Source organism: Chiloscyllium plagiosum, unplaced genomic scaffold, assembly GCF_037043375.1.
Source record: "Chiloscyllium plagiosum isolate Xiang-an unplaced genomic scaffold, Cpla_swu_hap1 HiC_scaffold_17, whole genome shotgun sequence".
NCBI lineage: Eukaryota > Metazoa > Chordata > Chondrichthyes > Orectolobiformes > Hemiscylliidae > Chiloscyllium > Chiloscyllium plagiosum.
In genome coordinates this window covers 5939054-5966442 of record NW_028270155.1, presented here as the reverse complement: position 1 = coordinate 5966442, position 27389 = coordinate 5939054, and the positions used below count along the sequence as shown (strand labels likewise).

The 27389-nt window shown below is 41.4% G+C and overlaps 1 protein-coding gene across 1 annotated transcript in view; it reads right to left on the bottom strand.

Annotated features, from left to right (window-relative positions):
- Nucleotides 1-27389, bottom strand: part of dync1li2 (dynein, cytoplasmic 1, light intermediate chain 2) — an 81000-nt gene that overhangs the window by 8455 nt on the left and 45156 nt on the right. The window contains exons 7-11 of the mRNA XM_043706535.2: nucleotides 26566-26701; nucleotides 26103-26214; nucleotides 24383-24442; nucleotides 21145-21186; nucleotides 16952-17054 (exon numbers count right to left, since the gene is read on the bottom strand). Coding sequence (XP_043562470.1) covers nucleotides 16952-17054; nucleotides 21145-21186; nucleotides 24383-24442; nucleotides 26103-26214; nucleotides 26566-26701 — 453 coding nt within the window. The remainder of the gene's footprint in view (nucleotides 1-16951; nucleotides 17055-21144; nucleotides 21187-24382; nucleotides 24443-26102; nucleotides 26215-26565; nucleotides 26702-27389) is intronic.

The following is a 27389-nucleotide window of genomic DNA, read 5'->3' as shown; positions in this document are numbered from 1 at the left end:
ACCATTAAACAAAACAAGCGAGCAGAGACAGCTGGATCTCCAGGTCTCAGTCACAGACAATAAAAAAACTGGAATGCTCAAAACAGCTGTCGTGTACATAGTTCAGTTTCACTTTTCAGCTCCTGCCAACTCAATTTGGAACACAATCAAACTGACCAAAGAATGTCTGGTGACTAGTCACTTACAAAATGCCAGGAAAATGTAACATAGCATTTGCAGCAAGAAACAGACCGTTTAGGCTAAATGGTTTGTACAAACATTTATGTTCACATGGATCTTACTTTGACCCATGTTATAAGCACCAGCCTTCTAATCCTTGTACCCTCAAATGCTCACCGAACTTCCTTTTAAATCCATTTCCAGACTATGGCAAGATCACAGTCTGTGTAAAGTAGTTTCTCTAACCTTCTCTCTGATTCAATAGTGACCATCTTTGATTTTTGACCCCCTCCTAACTGAAAGACATCTCTACAGAAATACCACCAACAACACATCTCTCACCACTCTTAACCCCTGTCAAAGCTTTTGGAAAGAATGCAAACATAAATATTCAAAAGAGGGTTGATGGGATGAGGAACTTCAGTAATGAAGACAGGTTGAAGAATTTTGGAATGCTTTCCTTGGAGAAGGGAAGGCTCACAAGTTGATAGAGGTTCAAAATCACATGGGATCCAGATAGCACATATGGGGAGACCGCTTCCACTTGTAAAAGGATCACAAACAAGAAGGCAGAGATTGAAAGGAAGTAATAAAAGCAGAAGTGACAAAGAAAACCCTTTCCACACAGCAAGTTGTTAAGGGGTGGAATGCATTTGACTGTTACCTGAAAAGGAACACTGAGGTTATGGGGGCAAAGCAGGAGAACAGCATTCAGAATTGCTGATTTGGAGAGGTGATGCAGACAATGGGCTGAATGGCCTCCTTTAGTATTTCAACAATTCTGTGATTCAGTCAAGTTTTCCCTCAACCTTCTCCTTTCTCGAGAAAAGGAGAATCAAACCTTTTGAGGTATTTACATCTCAATTCCAGTAGCACCCTTGTTAAGTTTTTTTTCCAGCTTCTTCCATCTCTATTTTTTCTCTAACATGGACAATGGTATTTGTAAAGTGTATTTGCTCAACAGGTTGTCGAACAGAATGTCCCGACATTGTTAATGGTTAAATACACCTGCAGACCGCATACCAGGACAATTAACTGTGCGATACAAGTAGTAAACACTAAGCTCATTATCCCTTGAAGGAATGGAAAAAAGGTACAATGTACAAGAGCAGCATGCGAACCAGTTCTCACCAAACTAACTCACTGCTCACCATCTCTCACTTGTTCAAGTTGCAAGGATACAATCTAACAAGGTCAAGACTTGCATAATGTAACACTTGAACTTCCACATTTTTAAATTTGTTCATGGGATGTAGGTGCTGTTGACAAAGTCAGCATTAATTGCCCTTGACAAGGTGGTGGCGGCGAGTTACCCTCTTGAACCATTGCATGGCTACATCCACAGTGCTGTTAGGATATAACATCGATTACATTTCCTATGAAATACAGCAGTCAATTTGTGAACAGCAAGATCCCACTCAGTATGGGTTCTTAACCTGTGTTCTTTGATAAAGGCAAAAAAATAATAACGAAGGAGGAAAGAGTAATCATGACTAATGAAGGAGGGGAGATGGGGAATGTGTGGTGAAACATTGGTCTTCATTCTTGTATCATTGTTTAATTACACATCCTACAGTAAGATATCAAATACACAGTCAGATCTGCTATATTGAGTTTTTTGTTAATAAAAGACCAACTCGACTGGCAAATTGGTAAGGCTGTTTGTAAAACGCACATTTGTAAAACGTGTTTTGGTTATAACGTGTTATAGATTGCCAACACTTATTTATATTGTGTGACTTTTTTGTGTAGCACAGGGTCACACAGGAACACTACTATCGTGTTACAGAAGAACAGACTGCAGTGGGTTTCATACACAAATCTCAGTGTGGACAAGCTCAACTAATGAGGCCAATAAAGATGACCGTCTGCCTCCTCCTTAAAGAAATTACTAAGGAGTGAGAGTTATTTAATATTCTGCTTCAGTTCCACCTGGACTGCTGGGCCCAGTCTATATACCATATCTCAAAAGCTAAATCAAGTCTGAAGGGAGTGTGGCACACTTACCCAAGTGGTAACAGACTAACATGGTTGAATTAGAAAAGGTCACATAGATTAGGCTTGTGCTTTCTGGAGTAATAAAGATTAAGGGGCTATCTAATTGAGGTGTTTTAAGATGATTAAGAGATTTGATAGAGTGGATCAGGAGCAATTATTTCCATGGGGCAGGGTCCAGGACAAAGACAGATAATTATAATGTTAGTGCCTCTTTCCCCCTCCATCACCACCAGAAAAAGATGACGTGCAGCAGGGGTGGGAAGATCAATGTTTTTTAATTAGACAAGGATTGGCTATTAAGATACAGATAAATTGAATGGCTTGAGGGACTGATCGGCCTCCTGTCTCTTAGTCAGTGGGAAAAACACAGGATATGAACATGACAATCATTTGACAATTTGAAAATAAGAGAAAATCTAGCCATAACTGTCTCAATCCAAGTCCAATGTCAGTGCAAAGGAGTCCACAAATTATAGAAGGGTAGAGCCTCTATAACAGCAGATAGTTGTAACAAACCTCATCATCCTCACTCATGCCCATGAGCCTGCACTTTCAGTATGCTTTCTCAACAAACTTTAAAAACTCTGATATTGACATTTTGTTGGGTGTAGTGTTTCACTGAAGCACCTCAACGTCAGCACGCTTAGGAGAGGTTGTACCACTTCATGAATGGATCAAGGAGTTTGTCAATGAAGCAACTGCAGTAGACAAAAGATCAGCCAGCCCTCATGTCTTGACTGTGCTGTGCTACCTCATCTCTAAGAGGGCATCAGCAGATGCTGCTCCAATCTGCCACAGTGCATTGAATTGGGTAGTAAAGCTTAAGTAATTTCCAGCTTTCCCAATAACAAACCAGTGACTCCTGCCAAAAATGCAGAGGTATACATTCAGACATTAGCTTTTGGTCATTCATAGGAGTAACCAATCCAGCATCATCAATTTGGCCCACAAGGACAACAAAACTCACTGCCTTGGATCAAAGCTGAGGTGTGGTCTTTTGGATGAGGTATCAGCACCAATGGAGCTGAAACCCCCAGCACATTGAGGAGTATTCAATAATCTGCATTTTTCACTTGACCATGAGCAGAGCAAAACATCCTAAAGTTTTTCCCAGACGTGGTGCAAAATGAAAATAATTACATTCTGAGCCACATGAGGGGACAGAGCACAAAGTGGCAACATCTGAAAAGGAGGTTCTGAATATCTTTAAAGCAGAAAACAGGAAGCGAAGTGAACAGGGTTAGGGAATTCTAGCACAAGGAGCCCTAAGCAGCTAACATTCCAGTTACTAACAACGGAAGTAGGTAGGCTGGGAAATGCAAAGGGCCAGTATTGCAGGTGTAGCAGAGACTTCAGAGATGCAGAGTTTGAGGGAGAGGGAGCATTGAAGAGGTTACACATTCCTTTAAGAGGGCATAATCATGGAGGGATCTGAACAAGCATGTGCACTTTAAAACCAAGCTGAAAAAGGAAGAAAAATATTCCTCAATCTCCACCTGGCGAAAGCGAGGACTGCAGATGCTGGAGATTGAAGTTGAGTGTGGTGCTGGAAAAGCACAGCACGTCAGACAGCATCCGAGGAGCAGGAAAATCGACATTTCGGGCAAAAGCCCTTCATCATGGCTTTTGCCAGAAATATCGATTTTCCTGCTCTTCAGATGCTGCCTGACCTGCTGCACCTTTCTAGCACCACACTCTCAACTTCAATCTCCACCAGTCCAGTGTTCTCAACTCCACCCACAAAAAGCACCAAATCTCACTCGAGATTATACCATGCATTTCACTAGCTTGTAACATCTAAGGCAAATGGCTCTTCTCCCCTACCTGAGCCGAGAGGGAGCTGACTTTCATAACCTGAAATCAGATGGGGGCAGGGATGAGTACTAGTCTGTGGGGAAGAGGATTATAGGAAGGAGGGGTGCCCTTGCCCAACCATTGTCAGGGGGCTGACTGCAGTGCTCCCACCATCACCAATAATTATCACCCACGATTAGATCAGGTAACTTAGAGAGGACTGACCAATTGGACCTTGGTCTGAGACCACAAATGACCACTGGAATTTCTGAATGGACTTGAAAGGTATTTTTCATTGCTGCTAGGTAGAACAATAGAACAGCACAGGCCCTTCGGCGCCGGATGTTGTGCCAACCTGTGGAACCAATCTGAAGCTCATCTAACCGATCCTATTCCATTCTCGTCCATATGCCTATCCAATGACCATTTAAACGCCTGTAAAGTTGGTGACTCTGCAACTGTTGCAGGCAGTGTGTTCCACACCCGAGTAAAGAAACTACCTCTGACATCTGTCCTATATCTATCATCCCTCAATTTAAAGCTATGTCCCTCGTGCTAGCCATCACCATTCTAGGAAATAGGCTCCCACTGTCCACCCGATTGAGAAATGTAAGATAATCAGAGGATTCAATTAAGTAATCTGTCAACCTTCTCTCTAACAAAAACTGTCAAGTCCCTCAGCCTTTCCTAGTAAGATTTTCCCTCCACACCAGGCAACATTCTAGTAAATCTCCTCTCGACCCTTTCCAAAGCTTATACTCCAAATGTGGCCACACCAGAGTTTTGTACAGCTGCAGCATGACCTCATGGTTCCAAAACTCAATCCCTCTACCAATAAAAGCTAACACATTGTATGCCTTCATAACAACCCTATCAACCTGGGTGGCAACTTTTAAAGATCTATGTACACAGACACAGATCTCTCTGCTTCATCTACACTAACAAGAATCTTGGTACTCGCCCAGTACTCTGCATTCCTGTTACTCCTTCCAAAGTGAATCACCTCACACTTTTCTGCATTAAATCCATTTGCCACCTCTCAGCCCAACTCTGCAACTTACCTACGTTCTGATGTAACCTGCAATATCCTTTGGCACTATCCACGACTCTACCAACCTTAGTGTCGTCTGCAAATTTATTAACACATCCTTGTACGCCCTCATCCAGGTCATTTATAAAAACGACAAAGAGTGGACCCAAAACAGATCCTTGTGGTACCCCATAAGTAACTGAACTCCAGGATGAACATTTCCTGTGTATTTTGTGCAGTAGCTGTATGCGTGCATGCACACGGCAGGGGGGGGGGGGGGGGGGGGGAGAAGAGCAGCTCTTATCAGACACCTTACTAAAAATCCATATACACTACATCAATGGCTTTACCCTCATCTATGTGTTCGGTCACCTTCTCTAAGCAGTCAATAAAGGTTTGTGAGGCACAACCTACCCTTCACAAATCATGCTCATTATCTCTAACCAACTTATTCCTATCAGCATAAATCCCATCTCTTATAACCTTTTCCAACACTTTATCCACAACCGAAGTAAGGCTCATTGGCCTATAACTTCCAGGGTTGTCTGTACTCCCCTTCTCGAACAAGGGGACAACATTTGCTATCCTCCAGTCTTCTGGCACTATTCCTGTCGACAATGACGACAAAGATCAAAGCCAAAGGCTCGGAAATATCCTCTCTGGTTTCCCGGAGAATCCTAGGATAAAACCCATCCAGCCCAGGGGATTGGTCTACTTTCACAGTTTCCAAACTTTCTAACACCACCTCCTTGTGAACCTCAATCCCATCTGTTCTAGTAGCCGGTTTCTCAGTATTCTCCTCAACAACTTTGTCTTTTTCCAGTGTGAATACTGACATCTCATCCTTCTTTGCTCCAATGAGAAAAGCTCTAGCTCCCTCAACCTTTCTTAAGGCATGCCCTCAGACCAGGCAGGGGCCTGGTAAATCTCCTCTGCACACTCTCTAAAGCTTCCTTTCTATAATGAGGCGACCACAACTGAACACAATATTCCAAGTTTTGGTCAATCCAGGGATTTACAGAGCTGCAGCATAACCTCACGTCTCAAACTCAATATCCCTGCTAATGAAAGCCAACACACCATATGCCTTCTTGACAAACCTATCAACTTGGGAGGCAACTTTGAGGGATCTATGGTCATGGACCCTAAAATTGCTCTGTTCCTTCACATTGTCAAGAATCCTGCCTTTAACCCTGTAATCAGCATTCAAATTTGACCTTCCAGAATGAATCACTTCACACTTTTCTCAGCCCAGCTCTGCATCCTGTCAATAATAGTTGCAGGGAACTGGAAGTATGCTATATTTACATTTTTTCTTAGGCTGTCAAATACCACTAGCACCTTCAAGCTACAAAAAAACCCTACTTGTTAACAGTAAATTACCATTTCACCATCCCCCATTCCAATACTGTCTGATGGCAATTACAGCATCCCTGCTTTCTATTAAAAACCCTGCACTCTTTTGGAAACCAACCACCATAACCTTCCACTTTGCAGAGGAAATCTTTCAGCCTGACTTTGAAAGAGGACCATTCCTTCAGGTCAAAATCCTGGAGCTGTTAACCTAGTAGCACTGCCCATGGACTTCAAGGCATGACCGCTATCTCAAGATCCACCAAGGAAAGGGAATAAATGCTGTCTCAGCTAACAGCGCTCATATTCCATAGACTAACTGTAAAATAATCACAATGGTCCAAAGCACTTTGCAGCCATTAAGACTTTTTGAAATGCAGCTAGTCAGAACACAGGAAATGTGGGTAAAAGTGAGTAAAGAGAATGGCAAAGGCCACACTGAACAAAGGAAGTACATGGCAGGAACAGGTCCTGCAGCCCACCAGGACTGCACCAACAGATGAAGCCTTTCTAAACTAAAAACCTTTTGGCTCTATGCTGTCTGTATCCATCTATTCCCTGCCTATACATATACCTGTCAAGATGCCTCTTAAATGTTGCTATTGTATCCACCACCTCTTCTGGCCGTGCATTTCAGGCACCTACCACCCTCTGTGTAAGGAATTTACCTCATCTCCTTTAAATTTTCCCCTTTTAACCTGAAACCTATGACTAATAGTATTTGACATTTCTACCCTAGGAAAAAAAGACTCCAACAATCCATTTTATCCATGCCTCTTAATTTTGTAAACTCAGGTCGCCTCCTCATCCTCCAATGTTCTAGACTAAACAAACCACGTTTATCCAATCTCTCCTCATAAGTAAAACCTCCAAATGAGGCAACATCCTGGTAAACAGTTTCGATACCCTCTCCAAAGCCTCTAATCCTTCTGGTACCATCGCAACCAAATGTGGCCTAACTAGAGTTTGATACAGCTGCAACATGACTTGGCAATTTTTTTATACTCTATGCCCCAACTGATGAAGGCAAGCATGCCATGGGCATTCTTGATCACCTTAGCCACTTGCCTCTTTCAGGGAACTGTGGACCTGTACACCCAGATCCCTGTGTATGTTAATGCTACTAAGGGTTTTGCCATTTAGTCTATACTTTCCTCCTGCATTAGATCTTCTAAAATGCATCACCTTGCATTGATCGAGATTAAACTCTATCTGCTACTTCTCCGTCCAAGTCTCAACCCTATCTATATCCTGCTGTATCCTCCAGCAATTCTCACTATGCACAACTCCTCCAATCTGTGTTATCTGCAAATTTACTAACCAGGCCACCTACATTCTCCTTAATATAATCACCAACAACAGCAACTCCAGCATTGATCCCTGCAGAACATCACTGATCACAGAGCTCCTATCAGAAAAACACCCTTGCACCGCTACTCTATGACTAATCCATCTTACCATGTCACCACAGATCCCATGTAACTTCACCTTGTGTATGTGCCTGCCTTGAGGAACCTTATTAAAGGCCTTGCTAAAGTCCATATACTCTGGATCAGTGGTGCTGGAAGAGCACAGCAATTCAGGCAGCATCCTGTCTTCGGATGCTGCCTGAATTGCTGTGCTCTTCCAGCACCACTGATCCAGAATCTGGTTTCCAGCATCTGCAGTCATTGTTTTTACCTAAAGTCCATATAGACAATATCCACTGCCCTACCCTCAATCACCTTTGTCACTTCCTCCAAAAAAGAGAAAGTGAGGACTGCAGATGCTGGAGATCAGAACTGAAAATGTGTTGCTGGAAAAGCGCAGGTCAGGCAGCATCCAAGGAGCTGGAGAATCGACGTTTCGGGCATGTGCCCTTCTTCAGGAATGCGTCACTTTCTCCAAAACCTCAATCAAGCTCAGGAGACACTGCCTTCCCCACACAAAGCCATGATACCTATCACTAATAAGTCCATATTTTTCCCCAAATGTGAGCAAATACTTTCTATAAGAATTTTTTCCAGTAATTTCCCTACTGTCATAAGGTTCACCTGCCTGTAGTTTCCTGGATTATTCCTGTTGTCCTTCTTAAACAAGGAACAAAATTGATTATTCTCCAGTCCTCTGGGACCATGCCTATGACTAAAGAGGATACAAAGACTGCATACAAGGCTCAGGAATTTCCTCACCTGCCTCCCTCAGCACTTTGGATAGATCCCATCAGGTCCTGGGGATTACCTATCTTAGTGATTTTTGAAACACCCAACACCACATCCTTTTGCTATATTGACATGCGTCTGTATATGACAACATACTCCTTCCAAGACTCGCCATCCACCATGTGAATACCAATGCAAAGTATTTATTAAGGAGCTCATCCACTTCCTCTGGCTCCATGCATTAATTCCTTCCTTTACCTTAGAGGGGACCTATTATTTCCCTAGCTAGCCTCTTGATCTTTATATTGCATATAAAATCTCTTTGGGTTTTTCCTTAATTGTTTGCTAAAGACATTTCATGGCTCCTTTCAGGCCTCTAAGTCCTTGTTTGGAGTTCTTTCCTGCTATCTTTCTATGTGTCAGGGCTCTGTCTTCAGTTTCCTAAACCTTATGTATGCCTCCCTTTCCTTTTGACTAAGCTCTCAATTTCTCAATATGTAGTTATAGCCATATTATCACACTGAGAAAATGAGTTGACTACACAATGGTTGCCTCAATATATAGTTACAGAAGAGTTCAAGAATAAACTACCTGTTTACATAAATTCAGGAGGCTGGAAGTGTGACTGTAGTGATGGTGTATTTTAAAATAATCTTCACCACTTGCAAATGAAGATTCTCAAAAGCCTGAGAAATATTATCTTGCAGGAGTATGTTGCAGACTTAATTGGTAGGCAATAACTCAATATTTAAAAAAGTTTTGATGCTGGAAATCAGAGACAAAAACATAAAATTGCTGAAAATCTCAGCTGCTTTGGGAACATCTATGGAGAGAAAGCAGAGTTAAGATTTTGGGTCCAGTGAGTCTTCTTCAGAATGCTGAAGGGTGTTCTGAAGAAGGGTCACTGCACCCAAAACCTCTGCTTTCTCTCCACAAATATTACCAGACCTGCTGAGATTTTTTCCCAGCAATTTCTGCTTCTGTTTCAAACTTACAATATAGTGTTTTACACAATCTTGGACTAATGCAAACAGCTTATGGTCAATGTATTCTGTTGAAGTGAAGCCAGTATTGTAATGTACGAAACTAAGCAGCCAATTTGTATAAAATGGCAGTGTGATAATGATTAGATAACCATTTTCTAATAACATTCTGAACCACCCAAGTTGAGAGACAGAAAACTGAGCCACAAGATGACATATCAGGGAGATATTAAAAACCTTGGCCAGGTGATGATTTTTAAAATGAGTGACTGTCTTGGAGGAGACCGTAGTAAAGTTAAAAAGGTGTAGGAGGGAATTTCAGAACACTGGGCCCAGACTGGAGGCAGGGTTACTGATAATATGGCAAAGGAAAGTGGGCACATGCAAGAGGACAGAGATGCAATAATACTGATCTCACATAGTTGAGACTCAAGGCAAGACCTGTGAGATTTGAATACCAATGTGTAAACTTCAAACTGAAGGTAACAGGATATTAGGAATCAATTAAGACAGCAAACTTCAGAGTGATGGCTTAGAGAAGCTTTGTTCAGGAGATGGGTAGGAAAGGTTTGGGTGAAATTACTGCAGATGTACGGAGCAGCAAAACCTCTTCAGTGTTGTTTTTAGTGAAGGTTCGGCTAAATTGCATTAATCAAGATTGTAGGACAGGAGACAAGCCAGAAGAACAATGGTTTACAGAATAATAGTTTAATTCTCTGGAGTGTTGGAGGCTGAGGGGTGACCTGTAGAAGTTTATAAAATCATGAGGGGCATGGATAGGGTAAATAAACAAGGTTGGAGGTGTCCAGAACTACAGGGCATAGGTTTAGGGTGAGGGGGGAAATATTCAAAAGGGACACTTCTTCATGCAAAGGGTGGCGCATGTCTGGAACGAACTGCCAGAGGAAGTGGAGGAGGCTGGTACAATTACAACATTTAAAAGGCATCTGGATGGGTATGTGATTAGGAAGGGTTTGGAGGAATATGAGCCAAGTGCTGGCAAATAGGACTAGGTTAGGTTAGGATATCTGGTCGGCCTGGACAAGTCGAACCAAAGCATCTATTTCTGTGCTGCACATCTCTATGACTCTAAGTGTGATTGGGCTGGGATCTCAGCTCCAGGTCAAATAGGTGACTTCAAACTGAGAAAATTATTATAGAACCAGTGGTTTGCAAGAGAGCTACAAGAGAGCTGCAAGAGATCATTCAGCGTCTATTATCTATGCTGGGCCTTTGCTGCAGCAACCCAAGACATGGCCACTATCCAATCTCAAAAACAGTCATACTGCCTCAACGCACCTGCAAATAATCCAAATCTGACCTACTTTCCCTCAATTGCATCAATCCAAAAAATGGTCCTATTCTCACCCCACCACTCAGTATCAATCCCATTTTCCCAATTAACTATATTTCCCCCACTATCCTGCATCAATCTAAAACCATTCCAAGTGGTCCCAATGCCCTGCCAATACCCAAAAATAGTTCCTTTGTCACACATTCTCCCAACAGGCTGATGGCTACATTTAGTTACTTGAGCCTTTTTAGCTAATGAGATCATGGATAAACTGCAAGCAAACTCCATTTACTCTTCTTTGGTCCATTTTCCTTAACAGCTTTGAACAATCAAAATCTATCCACCTTAATTTAAAATTTATAATTGATCGTTCATTAGTTGACATTTGCAGAGAAAGCCACTCCCACCCATCTGTTGCAGAACATGCAAACATATAAATTAGGAGGCACTGGATCTTGCAAAAACAATGGGCCTTGACAATATTCCAGTAATCGTACTGAAGACTTGTGCTTTAGAATCTGCTGCTCTGCTAGCCAAGCTCTTCCAGTAGGGCTACAACTCTGGCATCAACCCAACAATGTAGAAAATTGCACACGTGCGTCCTGGTACATAAAAAGCAGGACAAATCTAACCTGGTCAATTACTGCCACAGTCTACTCTAGATCACCAGTAAAGTGGCAGAAGATGCTGTCAACAGTGCTATCAAGCAGCACTTGCTCAGCAATAACCTGCTTAGTGACACCCAGTTTGGGTTCCATAGGCTTGGGCTGACGTGTGGCAAGTAACATTTATGTCGCACAAATGCCAGGCTATGACCATCACCAGTAAGACGACGATTTAACCAATGCCCCTTGACATTCAATGGTGGTAACATCACTGAATCACTCACCACCAACATCCACCGGGTAACCATTGACCAGAAATTCAACCAGACTTGTCACGTAAACAGTGGCGATATGTGCAGGTTAGAAGCAAGGAATACTTCAGTGAATAACTCACCTAACTCCCAAATCTTGTCCATCATCTACAAAGAACAAGTCAGGAATGTGATGACATACACCCCACCTGGCTGGGTGATTGTAGCTCCAATAACACGCAAGAAGCTTGACACTATCCAGGACAAAGCAGCCCAGTTGACTGGCACTGCATCCACAAACACCCACTCCCTCTACCACCAATACTCAGTAACAGCAGTATGCACCATCTACAAGATGTACTACAGAACTTCAACAATCTTCTGACAGCATCTTCCAAACCCATAATCACTTCCATCTAGAAGGACAAGGGCAACAGATATATGGGAACACCACTCCCTGCAAGTTCCCCTCCAAGCCACTCACCATCTTGACTTGGAAATATATCACCATTTCTTCACTGTCGCTGGGTCAAAATCCTGGAATTCCCTCCCTAAGGGCATTGTGGGTCAACCCACAGCACATGGACTGCAGCAATTCAAGAAGGCAGCTCACCCCCACCTTCTCAAGGGCAAGTAGGGAGCCACGGTGGCTCAGTGGTTAGCACTGCTGAGTCAGTGCCAGGGACCCAGGTTTGATCCCATCCTTGGGTGACTGCACTTTCTCCCCACATGCCTCCCAGAATCCAAAGATGTGCAGTTAGTAGATTGGTCTTGCAAAACTGTCCACAGTGTCAGGGATGTGCAAACTAGGTGGATTAGCCATAGAAAACGCAAGGTTCTAGGGACTAGGTAGGGGAGTGGGGCTGAGTGGGATGCTCTTCGGAGGGTTAGTATGGACTCTAAGCTTGCTTTCACACTGTAGGGTTTCTATGAACTGGGGGGAGACAATAAATGCTGGTCCAACCAGTGACACCTACATCCCACAAAGATGAATAAGTTCTAGCTATTCAACATTTTGCCTAACTCTCAACCGTTCAAGAATACATCTGCCTTGAAAGTATTCAAGAACTTTTCTTACCACACCTTAAAGGAGAATTCCAAAGATTCATGATGTTTAAAAACATTTATCTGCCAAACAGGTGACTTCTTTTTCGAACAGTAACTTCTAATTCTAGATTTTTCACAAGAGGAAGCATACTTTGCACATCCACCCTTTCAAGGTCCCTCAGGATCTTGTACATTTCACTTAAGTTGCCTCCTACTCTAAACTCCAATGGAAACATGTCTAGGTTATCCAACCTTCCCTCGCTAGACAGTCCACCTATTACTATTAATCTGGTGAACTTTCTCTGAAATGCCTCCAATGCATTTACATCATTCCTTAAGATAGCAATAATGCACAAAATACTCCAGTTGTAATCTCACCAATTCCTTGTATAACTGAAATATTATCTTCCTGTTTTTGTATTCAATTCCCCTTGCAATAAATGAAAGCATTCGAGTAGCTTTCTAAATTATTTACTGTATCTGCATACTATCCTTTTGAGATTCATTCAATTCATACACAAATCTCTATGCAATTCAGTGCTCTGCAATCTCTCACCATTTAGGTAACAAGTTTCTTTATTCTTCCTGTTTCTATTTCTTTCCCACATTGTACTCCATTTGCCAGATCTTTGCCCACTCACAACCTATCAAGATCCCTTTGAGGCCTCATTATGTCCTGTCCACAACTTACTTTCCTCACTGTCTTTGTGTGATCAGCTAATTTAGCAATCCTAGCTTCTGCACCTTCAGCCAGTGACCCTCTATGGCATACCACTCATTATAACCTGCCAGCTGAAAATTACCCATTTGTGATTACTCCCTGTTCCTGTCAGCTAGCCAGTCTTCTATCCACATCAATACATTACCTCCTACAAGGTGACTTGATATTTTCACAGTAACTTGATGGGGCAGCTTGTCAAATGCCTTCTGGAAATGCAAATACAATACATCCTCCTTACCTTCATTTTCTGATTGACATTGATTCCTTGAATAGTACTTGTATCTTTATAGCAAAGACCACTGCAAAATATCTGTTCAATTCATCTGCCATCTACGCTTTGTTCATTAACTCCTCAGATTCAATTTCTATATTAGTTTTCCTTTACAAATATCTCCAGCCATGCATCTATGTGTAATTATTTGCTTTTTGTCAAGTTTGATACTATCCTTAAGTTAACCACGGTTGGCAGGTCCTTCCCTTGGAATTTTTCTTGTATCTTGAGAAAACTAATTAAATCACTGTATAATCTGCAATATTTTATAGAATCCCTACAGCATAGAAACAGGCTCTTTGGCCTTACAGGTCCATACCAATCCTCCGAAGAGTATCCCACCCAAAACCTCATTGTGCATTATTCTACACTGACCCCTAGCCTAAACATCCCTGAACACTGGGAATTTAGCACAGCCAATCCATCCTAACCTGCACATTTTTGGATTGTGGAACGAAACCGGAGATCACGGAGGAAATCCACTCAGACACTGGGAGAATGTGCAAACTCCACACTGACAGTCGCCAGAGGCTGGAATCGAACTTGGGTCCCTGCCGCTGTGAGGCAGCAGTGCTAACCACTGAGCCACCTTGCCACTCCAGGTTGAAGGATATAATTTCAGTCTGTGTAAACACGTCTTAATTTAACTCCGTCCAGGCATCATCCTGGTAAGTTAGTACTGCACACCGCCCTAAGACCTAAAGCAGGATTACCAGGTCTGCTCACAATAAATTTCAGGTGCAGTGTAACCAGGGCTTTCTATATCCAAAGCACAACTTTACCTCACTGCATTCTACTCCATTAGCCTTGCAACTATGTTCTGTGTTTGGGCCACGCCAATGTCTTTGGGCCTCCAACCCCCACAGCTTTGCATCAAGTTAAAATTAATCTCCAGGCCACACACTCTCCCCAGGGCCCTTCTTAATTTTGAAGTTTTAACAATAAGATCAATACTGAGGAAACAGGCAATGTCTTACTTTAAAGCCACCTATTAGCCATGACTAGAGCAAAGAACAGAATTATCAAGGTTTGAGTATTAAACTGCATCAGTGCTTTACAAAGTGAAGACAACATTGTCAGAGCTACTGTCCTTTGGACAAGATGATCCTGTCTGCCAGATCAGAAAGAAGTCTATAACAGAAATAGGTTGGCAACAGGATTGATATTCTGGAATGAGACCAAAACTGTCCTCTTCCCCTGAACTGAGTTTCATTACAGTTGAAGCAGAAGAGAGGGCCCTCCAGTGTTCAGCTTCCTAATTGCAATTGAAAAAGTGTCATTGATTTTAAACACAACAACAGTTGAAAGATTGAGGGATAATTACAGTACAGCCAATTCAGAGACTGAAATTTTCATTTGGTTATTAAAACTTACAAAGTCCCATCTTTCCATGGTTCACAAGTGAAATCTGATATAAAGTAGGTAAATTGGGAAGTTACTTAATCACAGTCCCACTGGATGCAGTATTACAGCTATAACAGGTCTGAGTGCTCTGGAAGCAAAGACCCATCCATAAAGGAGTTCAGTCACGTCAGAAAACAGATCAGCAGCATGTTTTAACTTTAAGGTGGTAAACCAGATGCAGGGGGATTATTTTTAGTAACTGAGGGGATTTACAGCACAGAGTTCAAGTAACCGGCCCCAAAGTTTCAAAGAAGTTCTAATATGTAATATATTCTATCTTCTATTTCATAGTCAATGCCAGAAACAACTGATAGCTTCACCAATTGCCTCACCATAAACAGTAAAATCTAAAACACGTGTTTACTTCTGAGCTTAAGTCTTCATCCACGCACACGCCAACCTTGTTAGTTTATAGACTTGTCAAATGTATTCAGGTTAACCTGAATTCGTTAGAATTCTGAATATGTCACCTTAAAGACTCCATTCTCAACTTTAAGCTTAACCAAGATCTATGGCCAAGACATAATCCTAATCTTTACAAGCAGAAACATTGTACAGGAAACACGAGAAAAAATGTGGAATGTAAGTAGAGTGCAAAGATCAGGAACTTCAAAAGAGAGATTTTCTCAGCACAGATCAGATCCTAAGAAATGGAGGACTTTCAGCCATTCAGTCCCTCAAGCCATTCAATACGATCACAGCTGATCTGACTCGGATTCTACTTTTCTATCTACTCCTCAACTTCCTTGAAGATCAGAAGTCGGTAACCTTAAATATATCCTGCTGTCAATGGAAAGAGGGCAGCGAGGACTTGTGGGTGAACTGAAGCCCTGGGAGAGGCCAGGATCGTAGTGAGAAGGATAAATGGAGAAAGTCAAGAGAACTTTAGAGTAAGTAGCGTCACAGTTTGGGTGTAACAGCTGGTATAAATAAATTTCAAAACCATCAAGAAGAGGAAGAGGAACAGAAACTTTGAGGGAACTGTGCAGTGAATACTGGAGTCTGTCCTTGGATGAATTAATTGGACAATTACTTTTACTACATCAAAATGTGAAGGTTGCCACAATTACTCCTCATCCCTGGATGCCAAAAGAAGGAGGAGTTGAATCCATTTGCGAACCATTGCCATCAGCAACCAGAACTGCAACGAGGGAAGACACTCACTGAATAATTAATAATAATGGAATGCTGTTGTCATTTGGTAGCAATGAAATTACTGTTGTAAGAATAAAATTGCCAATGCTTTCTTGAATATAAAACGCTGTTTCTCCTTCACAACTATATTCTTGTGAGTGTAAAGTTTCCAGAGTTATTTTGTTGATCTTTTACCGATGGGTTGATCGTCATTGCCTTTGCTCAATATTTTGTGTCAGCTGTGGCTCAGTGGGCAGCACGCTTACATCAAAAGCAAAGGTGGTGGTTTGGAGTCTCACTCCAAAAACAAAAACAAAATCTAGGGAGATATTCTTAACAGCCACACCTTTGGAGATGCTGTTGTTTCAGAGGAAATATTAATTTCAATAAATGCCCACTCTCTTACGTGATGCTATTTTGAACAGGAGCTGAGAAGATATCACTGTATTAAAGCCAAATATTTATCTCTCAATCAACATTAAAAAAGAATCCAGTTATGCTGATACTTCCGTTTGTGGTATCCTCCTGAGTGCAAGTAGGTTGCCAATTTCCTATATTACAAAAATAGTTATTCTGCTTCATTAGTTGTGAAACACTTTGGGAAGCCCAGTAGTCAGGAAAGATGTGACATAATAGCAAAGTTTTACTTGTATATTATGCACCTGATATCAAATAAATTTCTAAAACTATCAAAGGATCACACATTTTGCTTCCCAGAGGAGACTGAACAAGACTTATGAAATTACTTGCACTTTACACCACTCACCTTTTGGAGTTCCCGATGTGATGGGTGGGACTGCAGTCACCATGTTTGTTCCACCTGGCTGTCTTGGGGTCCTGGGAGAGCCACCTGGTTGCCTTGGAGAATCCTGAGAGCAATCACAGTATCACTCATGTTGACCTTAAATGCATTAATGTATTTGCAAAAAGTAGAACACAAACACAATCACATTGCTAGAATAGGGAAAGAGGTTCCCCACATTAACCCGAAAACACAAGTAGCTTATTTTCCTTGTGATGTCCAGGAACTGACCAAACCTAGAGCACACAAAAATGGCCTTTCAGCTCAGTCTTCCGGACTGCCAGACCCTCAGTTACTGAGTGGCCCATCATGTTCCTGAGTCAGCTGACAGTAACCAATTCACTCCACTCCTATTGTCCAACTGCTTTGAATATGTAGCCAATTTATTTCAAACTTACTGCTGAATCGGTTTTTCCTATCCTTACAGTGAACTGCTTGAATGCTAAACTTCTCAAAAAAAAATTCAATATGCATCTTATAGTCCGTCTTTGCCAGATTTTAACACCTGCTCAGTTTGTCTGCCAACTTTCCTTTTTGATTAAGAATTTAATCTGACCATAAGGTGGCAAAGAAGAGTTCAATTTGTTTTTTTTTATTTTAAGCAGTGATGGGTACCAGTTCCATGCTGAAGGGTTGTTGTACTGTCAGAAATGCAGTATTTTGCATAAGTTATTAAATTGAAGTCCTCTATCTGTTCTCTCAGGTGGAGAGAGGGGAAGCAGGTTCAGTCTGGTGCCAATGAATATTTCTCAACCAAGAGCGCACGCACAAAAAGAGTCTAACCATGTCTCATTATATTCACAGCATTTTGCACTAATTTTCGTCATACTTATGACAGGCAATCAACATCAGCTAGAGTAGCAGATCTTGAAACAGAGGAAGAAGCATCAAGAGGAGTGGGCAAAAGGAGGACCCAAGAGACAGACAGCATCACCTAAAAAAAAGGTGGTTACAAAAGGACTTGCTGACATGGAGAGACAAAAACTATGTTCACTGGAACCACTGGAATTGGGTCTTGCTCTACAACAGAGAAAAGAACTGGCTGTTGAGCGTCTCTGGTAAGTGGTTAAGACCTTTTCCATTCTTAAATTTTATGATAGCAAATTTTTGGTAAGGTTAATCAACCACAATATCAATGTGAACATAATTAAAACTCATTCACAACAACAGTACAGGTGGCGTGTCAAGGCTGCAATATATAGGAGCTTCTGGATGCCACAGTGATCCCAGGCAAACAGTTGCAGTGGATATTTGAAATCTGAACATCTTTGGTTTAGATTTTACGAGCTCAAGGCTGAACTTTAGACACGGTGATCCTTCAAGGAGGGAGATGTTCTCTATATCAAAGAGACAATCACAATCACATCACTTTGAACAAAGTCTCAAATTTGGCTAGAGACAAGACAGTATAACAGTGTAAGGCAGGTAAGAGTCCAGAGGACAGGGTGCAGAATTCCAGTCTCTGGAACTGTCCAATGTCTGATGTTCTCCCAAACTGTCTTGAAGGTATTTCTGGAGTTTGGGGCTGGGCATGGTCCATTGGTACATGGCACCATAGTACAGGGAGCCATTCAAGTGGAAGGAGCAACAAGGAACGCTGTTGGCAAGGATCATTCAATTAGAGAGACTGAGATTGTTCTCTGCCGCATTACTAATTGAACTTTGTACAAATTAGCACACGTTACATAAAAATGAGAGATGACCGTTTGGCTCAGAAACTGGTAGGTGAGTAATGGATTCTGACTCGTGGACCACTGGAGAAAGTGAGACAGTCTGCACCTGAACCATGCTGGTACTTGCAAACCAGAAATAAAAATTTCAACTAAAAAGTGGGAGTGAGGGATCGGTCTTCCTATTGGGAAGCTGCTGTGAAACTTGAAAGGGTTCAGAAAAGATTTACAAGGATGCTGCCGGTGTTGGAGGATTTGAGCTATAGGGAGAGGCTGATCATGCTGGGGCTGTTTTCTCTGGAGCGTCGGAGTTTGAGGGGGGACCTTATAGAGGTTTACAAAATTATGAGGGGCATGAATAGGTTAAATAGAAGAAGTCTTTTCCCTAGGGTGGGGAGACCAGAACTAGCGGGCATAGGTTTAGGGTGAGAGGGAAAAGATATAAAAGAGACCTAAGGGGCAACTTTTTCACACAGAGGGTGATACCGGAATGGAATGAGCTGCCAGAGGAAGTGGTGGAGGCTGGTACAATTGCAACATTTAAGAGGCATTTGGATGGGTATATGAATAGGAAGGGTTTGGAGGGATATGGGCCAGGTGCTGGCAGGTGGGACTAGATTGGGTTGGGATATCTTGTCGGCATGGACGGGTTGAAAGTGTGTAGCATTCATTACAACAGTAAACAAATTGATTGCGCACTCTGAAGTAAATAAATCTGATCACCATTATCAAGATCTGGCTACAAAATGACAAGGACTGAGTCCTAAATACTGAGGGATAAATGACATTCAAAGAGGATAGGTAGCTGGAAAAATAAAAGAGTATCATTTACGCAATAGTTAAAGATGACTGACTTTGGTTCAAGAGATCAAGATGTAGAATAGGATTGGGTGGAAATGCGGACTAGACGGAGAAGGAAGTTAATAGTGGGAGTAATGTACAGACCCTCTAATTGTAACCACAATGTGGGGCCAAGTGTACAAGAAATAATATTGGGTGTTTGTGTTAAAGGGACAACAATAATCATGGGTGACTCATAAGATGTGGTGATGAGACAGAATCAATGACCTCAGAGCAAAGGCACTCCTTGAGAGCAACAACCACAAGGTGATTGAATTTTACATCCAGCTTCAAAAGGGAGCAGACTGGGTCTAAAACATATATTTGAAACCTATATAAAGGATAAGTATGTGGGCATGAAAGCTGAGCAAGCTGAAATAAACTGGGAATTCTAAACTAGGTCACAGATCAATAGAGATACAATGATACACATTCAACGGGAGACTACTCAAAATACATCTCCATTATGACAAAAAATTCCAAGGGGAAACCCACTATTCATAATTATAACAGTAGTTAGGGAATGCATCAGGCTCAAGAAAAACATAATATCGCCCATGCTTGCGCAATTGTATGACCAATCATTTGAGCTGATGAAGAACTGAAGAAAATAACTAGCCGGTTAATAAAAAAAACTCAGGAAAGAGTTGTAAATGTAAAACCAGATAAAGAGAGAGTTTGAACAAGCATTTAGAAAGGAGAAAGCAAAGTGAGTGTTGGCCCAGAAGTTAAAATGTGTAATCAATAGTGGAAAATAAGAAAATAGCTAACAAAGTGAACAGATGTTTTGTTTCTGGCTTCATTATAGAGCATACAAAAAAGTCATTCCAGCGATAGCTGTAAATCAGCAAGTGGAAGGGAGAGAGGAATGTGGTAAAATTATAATCTTGAGGAACAGGCACTAAAACTGATAAGAGTTGTGGGCTGACCAGTCTCAGGTCCAGATGCAACTTTATCCTAGCATCTTAAAAGGTGGCGGCTAATGAGTTAGTATGTATGTTGCTGTAATGAAACAAAGATAAAACAACAGGATTAGAATCCTTTTGTGCAGTCATGATGGACTAAATATCCTCCTTCAGCAATAACTCAAACAGCTTTCATATTGCTGCTATTTTCTGCATGTTCCCTACCAACTCCAGACACATTTTGTACTCTTTAAACACCACTGGCTAGAATAACTTCAAGGTGCTAGCGTTATCACCCTGATGTTGGAGGTGCACAACAATATGATCATGGATCCCCTCAATCATTCAACTAGCATTCTAAACTCCAACTGCAGCAAGGTGAACAGTCAGCTCTGCTGTACAGAACAGCTGTACCCTGGCCTCTACTACTGCCAGTTCTACAGCACAACAAACAAGGAGGAACAATTTTGCCTGCTTTCCTCTTGCATCAGTTTGAGTTTTTTGCTTGCACTCGGGACTAAAGGATCTTGCTCAGAAGTCTGCTGGCATGATCAGGGAACTCCCAAATACTGGCCTCTGACTTATAAAGCAGCACGATGTACAGGCACCTTTAGGCAAACCACTCAAGTGCAGAGTATGCTGAAATATTGGGTCAGTCCATAGGAACAGTCCTTTTTTATAACGCGTTAAAAAAAAAACACATTTTCATTTCACAGTTACAAGCTCTTTTTCTCAGACTTACAGCAGGTCTCGAAGGAGTGGCAGGTTGTTTGGCAAGAAGAGACTGCAAGAGAAAGGGTAGGCAGCATTAGAATACACCCGAAAGGCAAACACTTTTCACCACAGCAAGAAACTGAAAACCTTCCCGAGCATTCATCAAATCAATATCAACCTGCATTCCTGCAAAAGCTAAACCTCAGGATGTGCTGAGAATAGCCAAAAGCCAGCAATTGTGGAGGAATGGTAGAGGAAAGTGCAGTAAAAACTTTATTTCATCTATTTTAATTGGTGATACGAAACACTGCATAGTTCAAAACAATAATCGAGAGCTTCACTAGGTAGTGAGGACGAGTGTTCAATTCAGAGTATCTGCCCAGGTATCTGAAATACGAGTCAATGACACCATAACTATGTCACCACATCTGTTTGTGGCTAGCCCTGTTCTGTTTCTGGTCAATGCTAACCACAGGACATTGATTGTAAGGGATTCAGCTATATTAATACCACTGAACGTCAAGAGGTAATGATCAGATTCTCTCTTGTTGGAGACAGTCACTGTCTGGCATGTTCTGGCACACTTGTTACTTGCAACTTATCAGCCCAAGCCTAGATATTGTTCAAGTTTTGCTGCACTTGGCCATGAACTGCTTTAGTATCTAAGGAGTCACAAACGGTGCTGAATATTATGCAGTAAATATCCCTATTTCTAACTTTATGATGAATGGTCAGATGACCTTAGCACTAGAATACTACACTCAGAAATTCCAGCTCCACACAGTCAAACACAACCTTGACATCAAGGGCAGTCAGTCTCACTTGACACCACTGGAGTTTAGTTTGTGTATCCACGTTTGGACTAAGACTATAATGAGATCAGGAGCTGACTGAGTCTGGTGAACCCCAAACTGAATGTCAGGAAGCTGATTATTATCTAGCAAGTGCTGCTTGCAGCATTGTTAATGACCCCTTACAAAACTTTGATGATCAGAAGTAGACTAATAGAGTAGCAATTGGGTTGGATTGGACTGGACCTGCTGTGTGCGTACAGGACATAACTGGGCAATTTTCCGTCTCATGGGGCACCTGTGATGGACCACCGTGTCAACTAAGACAAAAAGACAATCTTTCAGACCAGATTTCATTTTGGAATTTGACTTGAGCTGTAGTAACATTAGCTAGCATCGTAACTTCAGATAACCTGTCACTGATCCTGACTGAGTGACAAATATTGACCAGAACTGGGAGAATTCCTCTGCTCCTCTTCAATATAATCTCCGGGATATTTCACATCCACCTGAACATCAAAGATAAAGCATCAATTTGAAGTGTCAGAGATAAGAGTGCTACCAAGTGAGCCGCATTTGACGCTCAGAAGGAGGAATGTTGCTAAGTATGGTGTGGTCATACAATGTGATTGGTTCTTTACAGCTCTCTGGAATAACCTCAAATCACATGTATCTTGCAGTTCAAGAAGGCTTCCCAATGTCCGTTTCTAAAGGGCAGCAAGCATAACATTTGGTCACCAAGAATTTATTTTCTAAACAGTTCATACAAAACAAGACTAGAAAGGGGTCCTAAGACCACTGCAAGGATCAGTGTTGGGGCTATAGCTGTTCAAAACCTAAATTAATAATTTGGATATAATACTGTAATGTAATATTTTGATGACAAAATTAGGTGGATACCTAAGTTGCAAGAAACTACAAGACGGTTTCAAGGCGGCTTGAAAAAGCTAAAGGAATGAACAAAATTATGGCGCAATCTAACACACAAGTGTGCAGTTATCCACTTTAGTTGGAAAAACAAAGGCAGAATATTTCTTAAAAGGCAATTATTAGGATTTTTATTGTCCAAAGGGAGGTGGATGTTCTTGTTCACAAGTGACTAAAGCTAGCATGTAGGTGCAGCAAACAATTAAGAAAGAAAACAGCACACTAACCTTCAATGCAAGAGGCTTTGAATATAGAATAATGGGATCTTGCTGCAATTACATACAGCCATATTATGTACAGTTTTAGTCTCCTTGTCTAAGGAATTACATACATGCAACGAAGGTGGATATGTGAAGCAAGCAAGAAAGTGGAATTGTGACCATGACAGGATCAGTCATGATTGTGTTAAATGGCGAAGTGGGCTCAAAGGGCTGAATTGCCTATTCCCACTCCTAAGGCCAATGTTCCTAAAGGGAGTGCAACATAGGTGCACCGTATTAATCTCTGGGATGGCGGGATTGTCCTATGAGAAAACACTGAAGAAATTGGACCAGTGTTCTCGAGAGGTTTGAAGGAGGAAAAGGCGATTGCATAGAAACTTGCAGATCTCTTACAGGGCGATGTGTCTACGACGTTTCTGCTCATTAGTGAGTTTAGAACCAGGGAACACAACGTCAGGATAAGGCAAAGGCCTTATAAATGAAATAACAGTCTCAAAAGAATTCCTTTCAAATAAGAAAATTCAGCAGTGGGCTCGAGGTCTGCTGCTGGGTCTGGGGAGACAGAAATTAGCACTGTAAATACAGAAAGTCAGGTCAGAGAAGCCTACAACACAAGGTGTTTATAAAGTACCTTTTAGCAAACTTCTCCAGGGCATAGCACAGGAGAATTATAAAACAATGGATGACTCTACATAAGGAGATATTATAGCCAGTGACCAAGGACTTAAACAGGCAGGTTTTCAGAGAAATCTTTAAAAGGAGAAGATTGGGGTAGAGGTTTGGAGAGGTTTACAGAAGAAATTTCAAGCCTAGGCATTTGAAGACATGGCCAAGAATGACCGTGTGATTTAATGTAAAATGCACAAGTGGGCAGAATTAGAGAATCACAAGATCTGGAGATAGAGGAGCTAGAGATTACAGAGCTAGGGAAGGGCTCAGGAATAAAAATCTTAAAACAGCCTTTTCTTAACCAGGAAGCTGTGTGGCCAGAAAACACGAAGGGAATAAGGGTAACAAGTGATCAGAATTTACAGCAAGATACTGGCCGCAGATTTTTGACTGCGAATTTACAGTGTGCCGATCAGTTGGCTGTGCTGTGTGGCAGTCCATCTGAGTTTCAAATGAAAACAGCTCGAGTAACATGTTAACAGTGATACTTAGGAAGTTAGAAGTCTGCAATATCACCAGTGGAGGGCAACAAAGCCCACCTTTGCCTAATCAAAACTGAGTGCACTGGGGGTCACTCAGTTCGCAAGATGCAGGATGTTCTATGGCAGGAGGAGGAGTAAAGAAGGGATGACCCAAACACACAACGTTATAGACTTACCTGCTGCTTCATGAGGAAAACTTGCTCATCCTCCGCAGCCACTTCTTTGTCATGGACAGGCTGGAAAAAAAGACAGTCTTAGATGAAAATTAGAGTGTTGACAGCTCAAAGAAAACAGCAACATTCCTCCTTTTTGCCAGAGGATCAAACATTGGGGAAAAGCCTCTGGAGCCTGTTCCAGAATGTTATCGGATAATGGCTGATTTATATCCTAACTTTGTTTCCTGCCTCGGTTCTGTAACTCTTGACATCCCATCAAATAAAAACTAGCAACCTCAGCTTTGAAGTTTTCAATCAAATTTCAGTCCGAATAGCCTTTTTTTTGGAAAGGTTGAAGAGTTTCAGATTTTTTAATTAAGAACTGCTTCTTTACATCACCTCTGAACAGCCATTTTAAGTTTCCATTTCTTGGCCAGACTCCTACCACCAAGTAGAAGAAATTACACCATTTCTCTTGATCTATCTGGTCAAACTATTTAATCATTCTTAAGATTTCAATTGAATCACATCTAGATCTTCTACACTCAAGGAAGAAGCTTTGTCTGTGCAATCTGTCTACATAATTTAACACTTACACCAGAATGATAGCAACTGTGTATCTGCTCTACAACACATCTGTCCTGCTGTCGTCTCCAGAACCGATCAGACTATGTGAGGTCTCTAAAACTCATGCTAAAACAGTTTTGATATCAGTAACTTCCTAAGAGATCACTCCTTGTGTTTGAGCTTAAGCCTCCAGGAATTAGAAGATTAATCTCCTGGACACTGCTTAGAATAAGGAGAAAATTTAAGAGATCTTAGGGAAAAAAAAAGCAGACATTTCTCCCCCATTTTCTTTGAACACTTTCATCTTTGTGATAAAAATGTTGGAGATGGTAATTGAAAGTAGTCAAAAAGAGAATTATTACATATCACAACAAAGATAATGAGCTACTTGACAATGACACAAATCATAACAGAAATTGATCCAGTTATGATTCCATCTAAATGCACTTCCCACCACCACTTTTAATTGTGTGGCCCACAGAGTCTAATTAGTGGGCTTCCATACAGACTGGACAATTATCAGGACTTGCAGTGCTTCTTGTTTTCAATGGGTACAGAGGTGAATTTTAGCATCCACACAGGACCTGGCTCTAATCCAAGTGCACTGAAGTGTAATTAGATGAGACTGGTGGTGAATTAAAAGGAAGAAAGAGATAGCCACAAAATCATGCTTTCCCCCTCAAAACAGTCCTCCCTAATTTATTTCCATTTCTCAAAGACAACATTTGGAATGATTAATCCATCTATCATCTTTGTCTCATTGCAATTCCTAGTTTAGTGCTTGGACCACATTCTCCACATCTTTCCATGCAGCATTTACACATTTACAAGTAGTTATCAAACTCTCTCCCTGAATAGCTGGGATTGACTCAATGTCAGTCACTATTTGTAACTATATGCTAGATATAATCTATTATTATCCCTGTTCCTCTCCGCACGCCCCCAATGCATTACAATCTAAGATGGTCACGGACGACACCAACTGAACATTTTCTGTATAGAAGCCCACTAATTAGACTCGGTGGGCCGCACAATTAAAAGTTGGATGGTGGGCTGGGAATTGTGGGGGGAGGGTTCTGACCACAAGCCACTGCCTTCAGGAGCAGAATACAATGAACCTTTATCCAAGCAGTATAGCAAAGCAAATGCAGGTTGAGCTTATCAACTACATTACCTTTTTGACTAGGGGCTTCCCAATTATATCCTCATAGGCATCATCTTGTTTCACCGTTGCAAAATTTTCATGTAAAATAGCAATTTTCTTATCTTTGTCCCATCCTGCAGGACTGAAAAATACAAAACAAAGTTGGAACTACACAGCAGATGCACTTCAAATTAATTGTACATGTCACTCAAAGTAAATCAGAGAATGTGCTATTTTACAAGGATAGCAATATCAAACATTAATGTATGGATACAACAAACAGTGCCATCACATTTCAGCAGGACTTCCAGTTCTCTGCCAACAACACGAGAGATCTGCTGGCAATATAGAATCATTATAAAGGAGTGGCTTCAAGATAGCAATATATATTTGCACCTAATCATCAGTTTTATTTTAAGACACACACAGCAAGTATGTCTTCCTGGTGCACTTGCACAGTTCTGAAATACACTAAGCTAGGTCAGATACTTACATAAAAACCGCATCTTTCTCCACCACTAAGGCAGGTGTAGTAAACTGGAAATCATACATTTTGTGGACAAGATATTTATACAAGAGATCAATATTTTTCTCTTCTTTTATTGATGTGTAAATCAAGGCAGCACCATCTGAAAGGCTGATTAAGGAAAGTATTTGGCTGGGAATTATGCTTGATCAAGTCAGGGCAGGGAGAGGAGAAAATATCTTGCTCTAATTTTGAAACATGATGCTCAAACTAATAAAACCATTAGCCTCGTGTCCATAATTTCATACTTGCAGCTCAATTATCTGAACAGACATTGGAAAAAAAAGGAAAATATTTAAAGAATGTAAGAATTTGGGAGTGTTTAGAATAAAATGGTGTAAGTAGCTACCAGTGTTATTACATTAATTATTTGAGGCAATACATGAGAATCGCTGAATGGAATTAGTCCTCAATGTCCCAAGCTCAAGTTTACAATGGCATGCCTGTGTTTTTAGTCACACTTTTAAACCAACAGATGCCATTCAATTCAATGCTGTACTCCTGTTTCAAACTAACATCTGTTGTGTGTTTAATGCCCTTCCCCCTCCAGAGAATTATCTTCAAAGTGGTTTCCTCCTCCACCCTATCGACACACCCCACCCACCCCTCAATTGTCTCGGATTCACAGGTGCAGGCTGCCAGCTGGTGTCTCTCCCCTATCACCATTTGTTAGTTCATCTACCATCAACCTTGACAGCAGCCATCAGGGAGCTACTTGACAAGGAGGGCTTTTGGGAATGAAAACACTGTCTAGAATTTTCCCTTCCTAACCCTGTCCTCTCTGTGAAGTC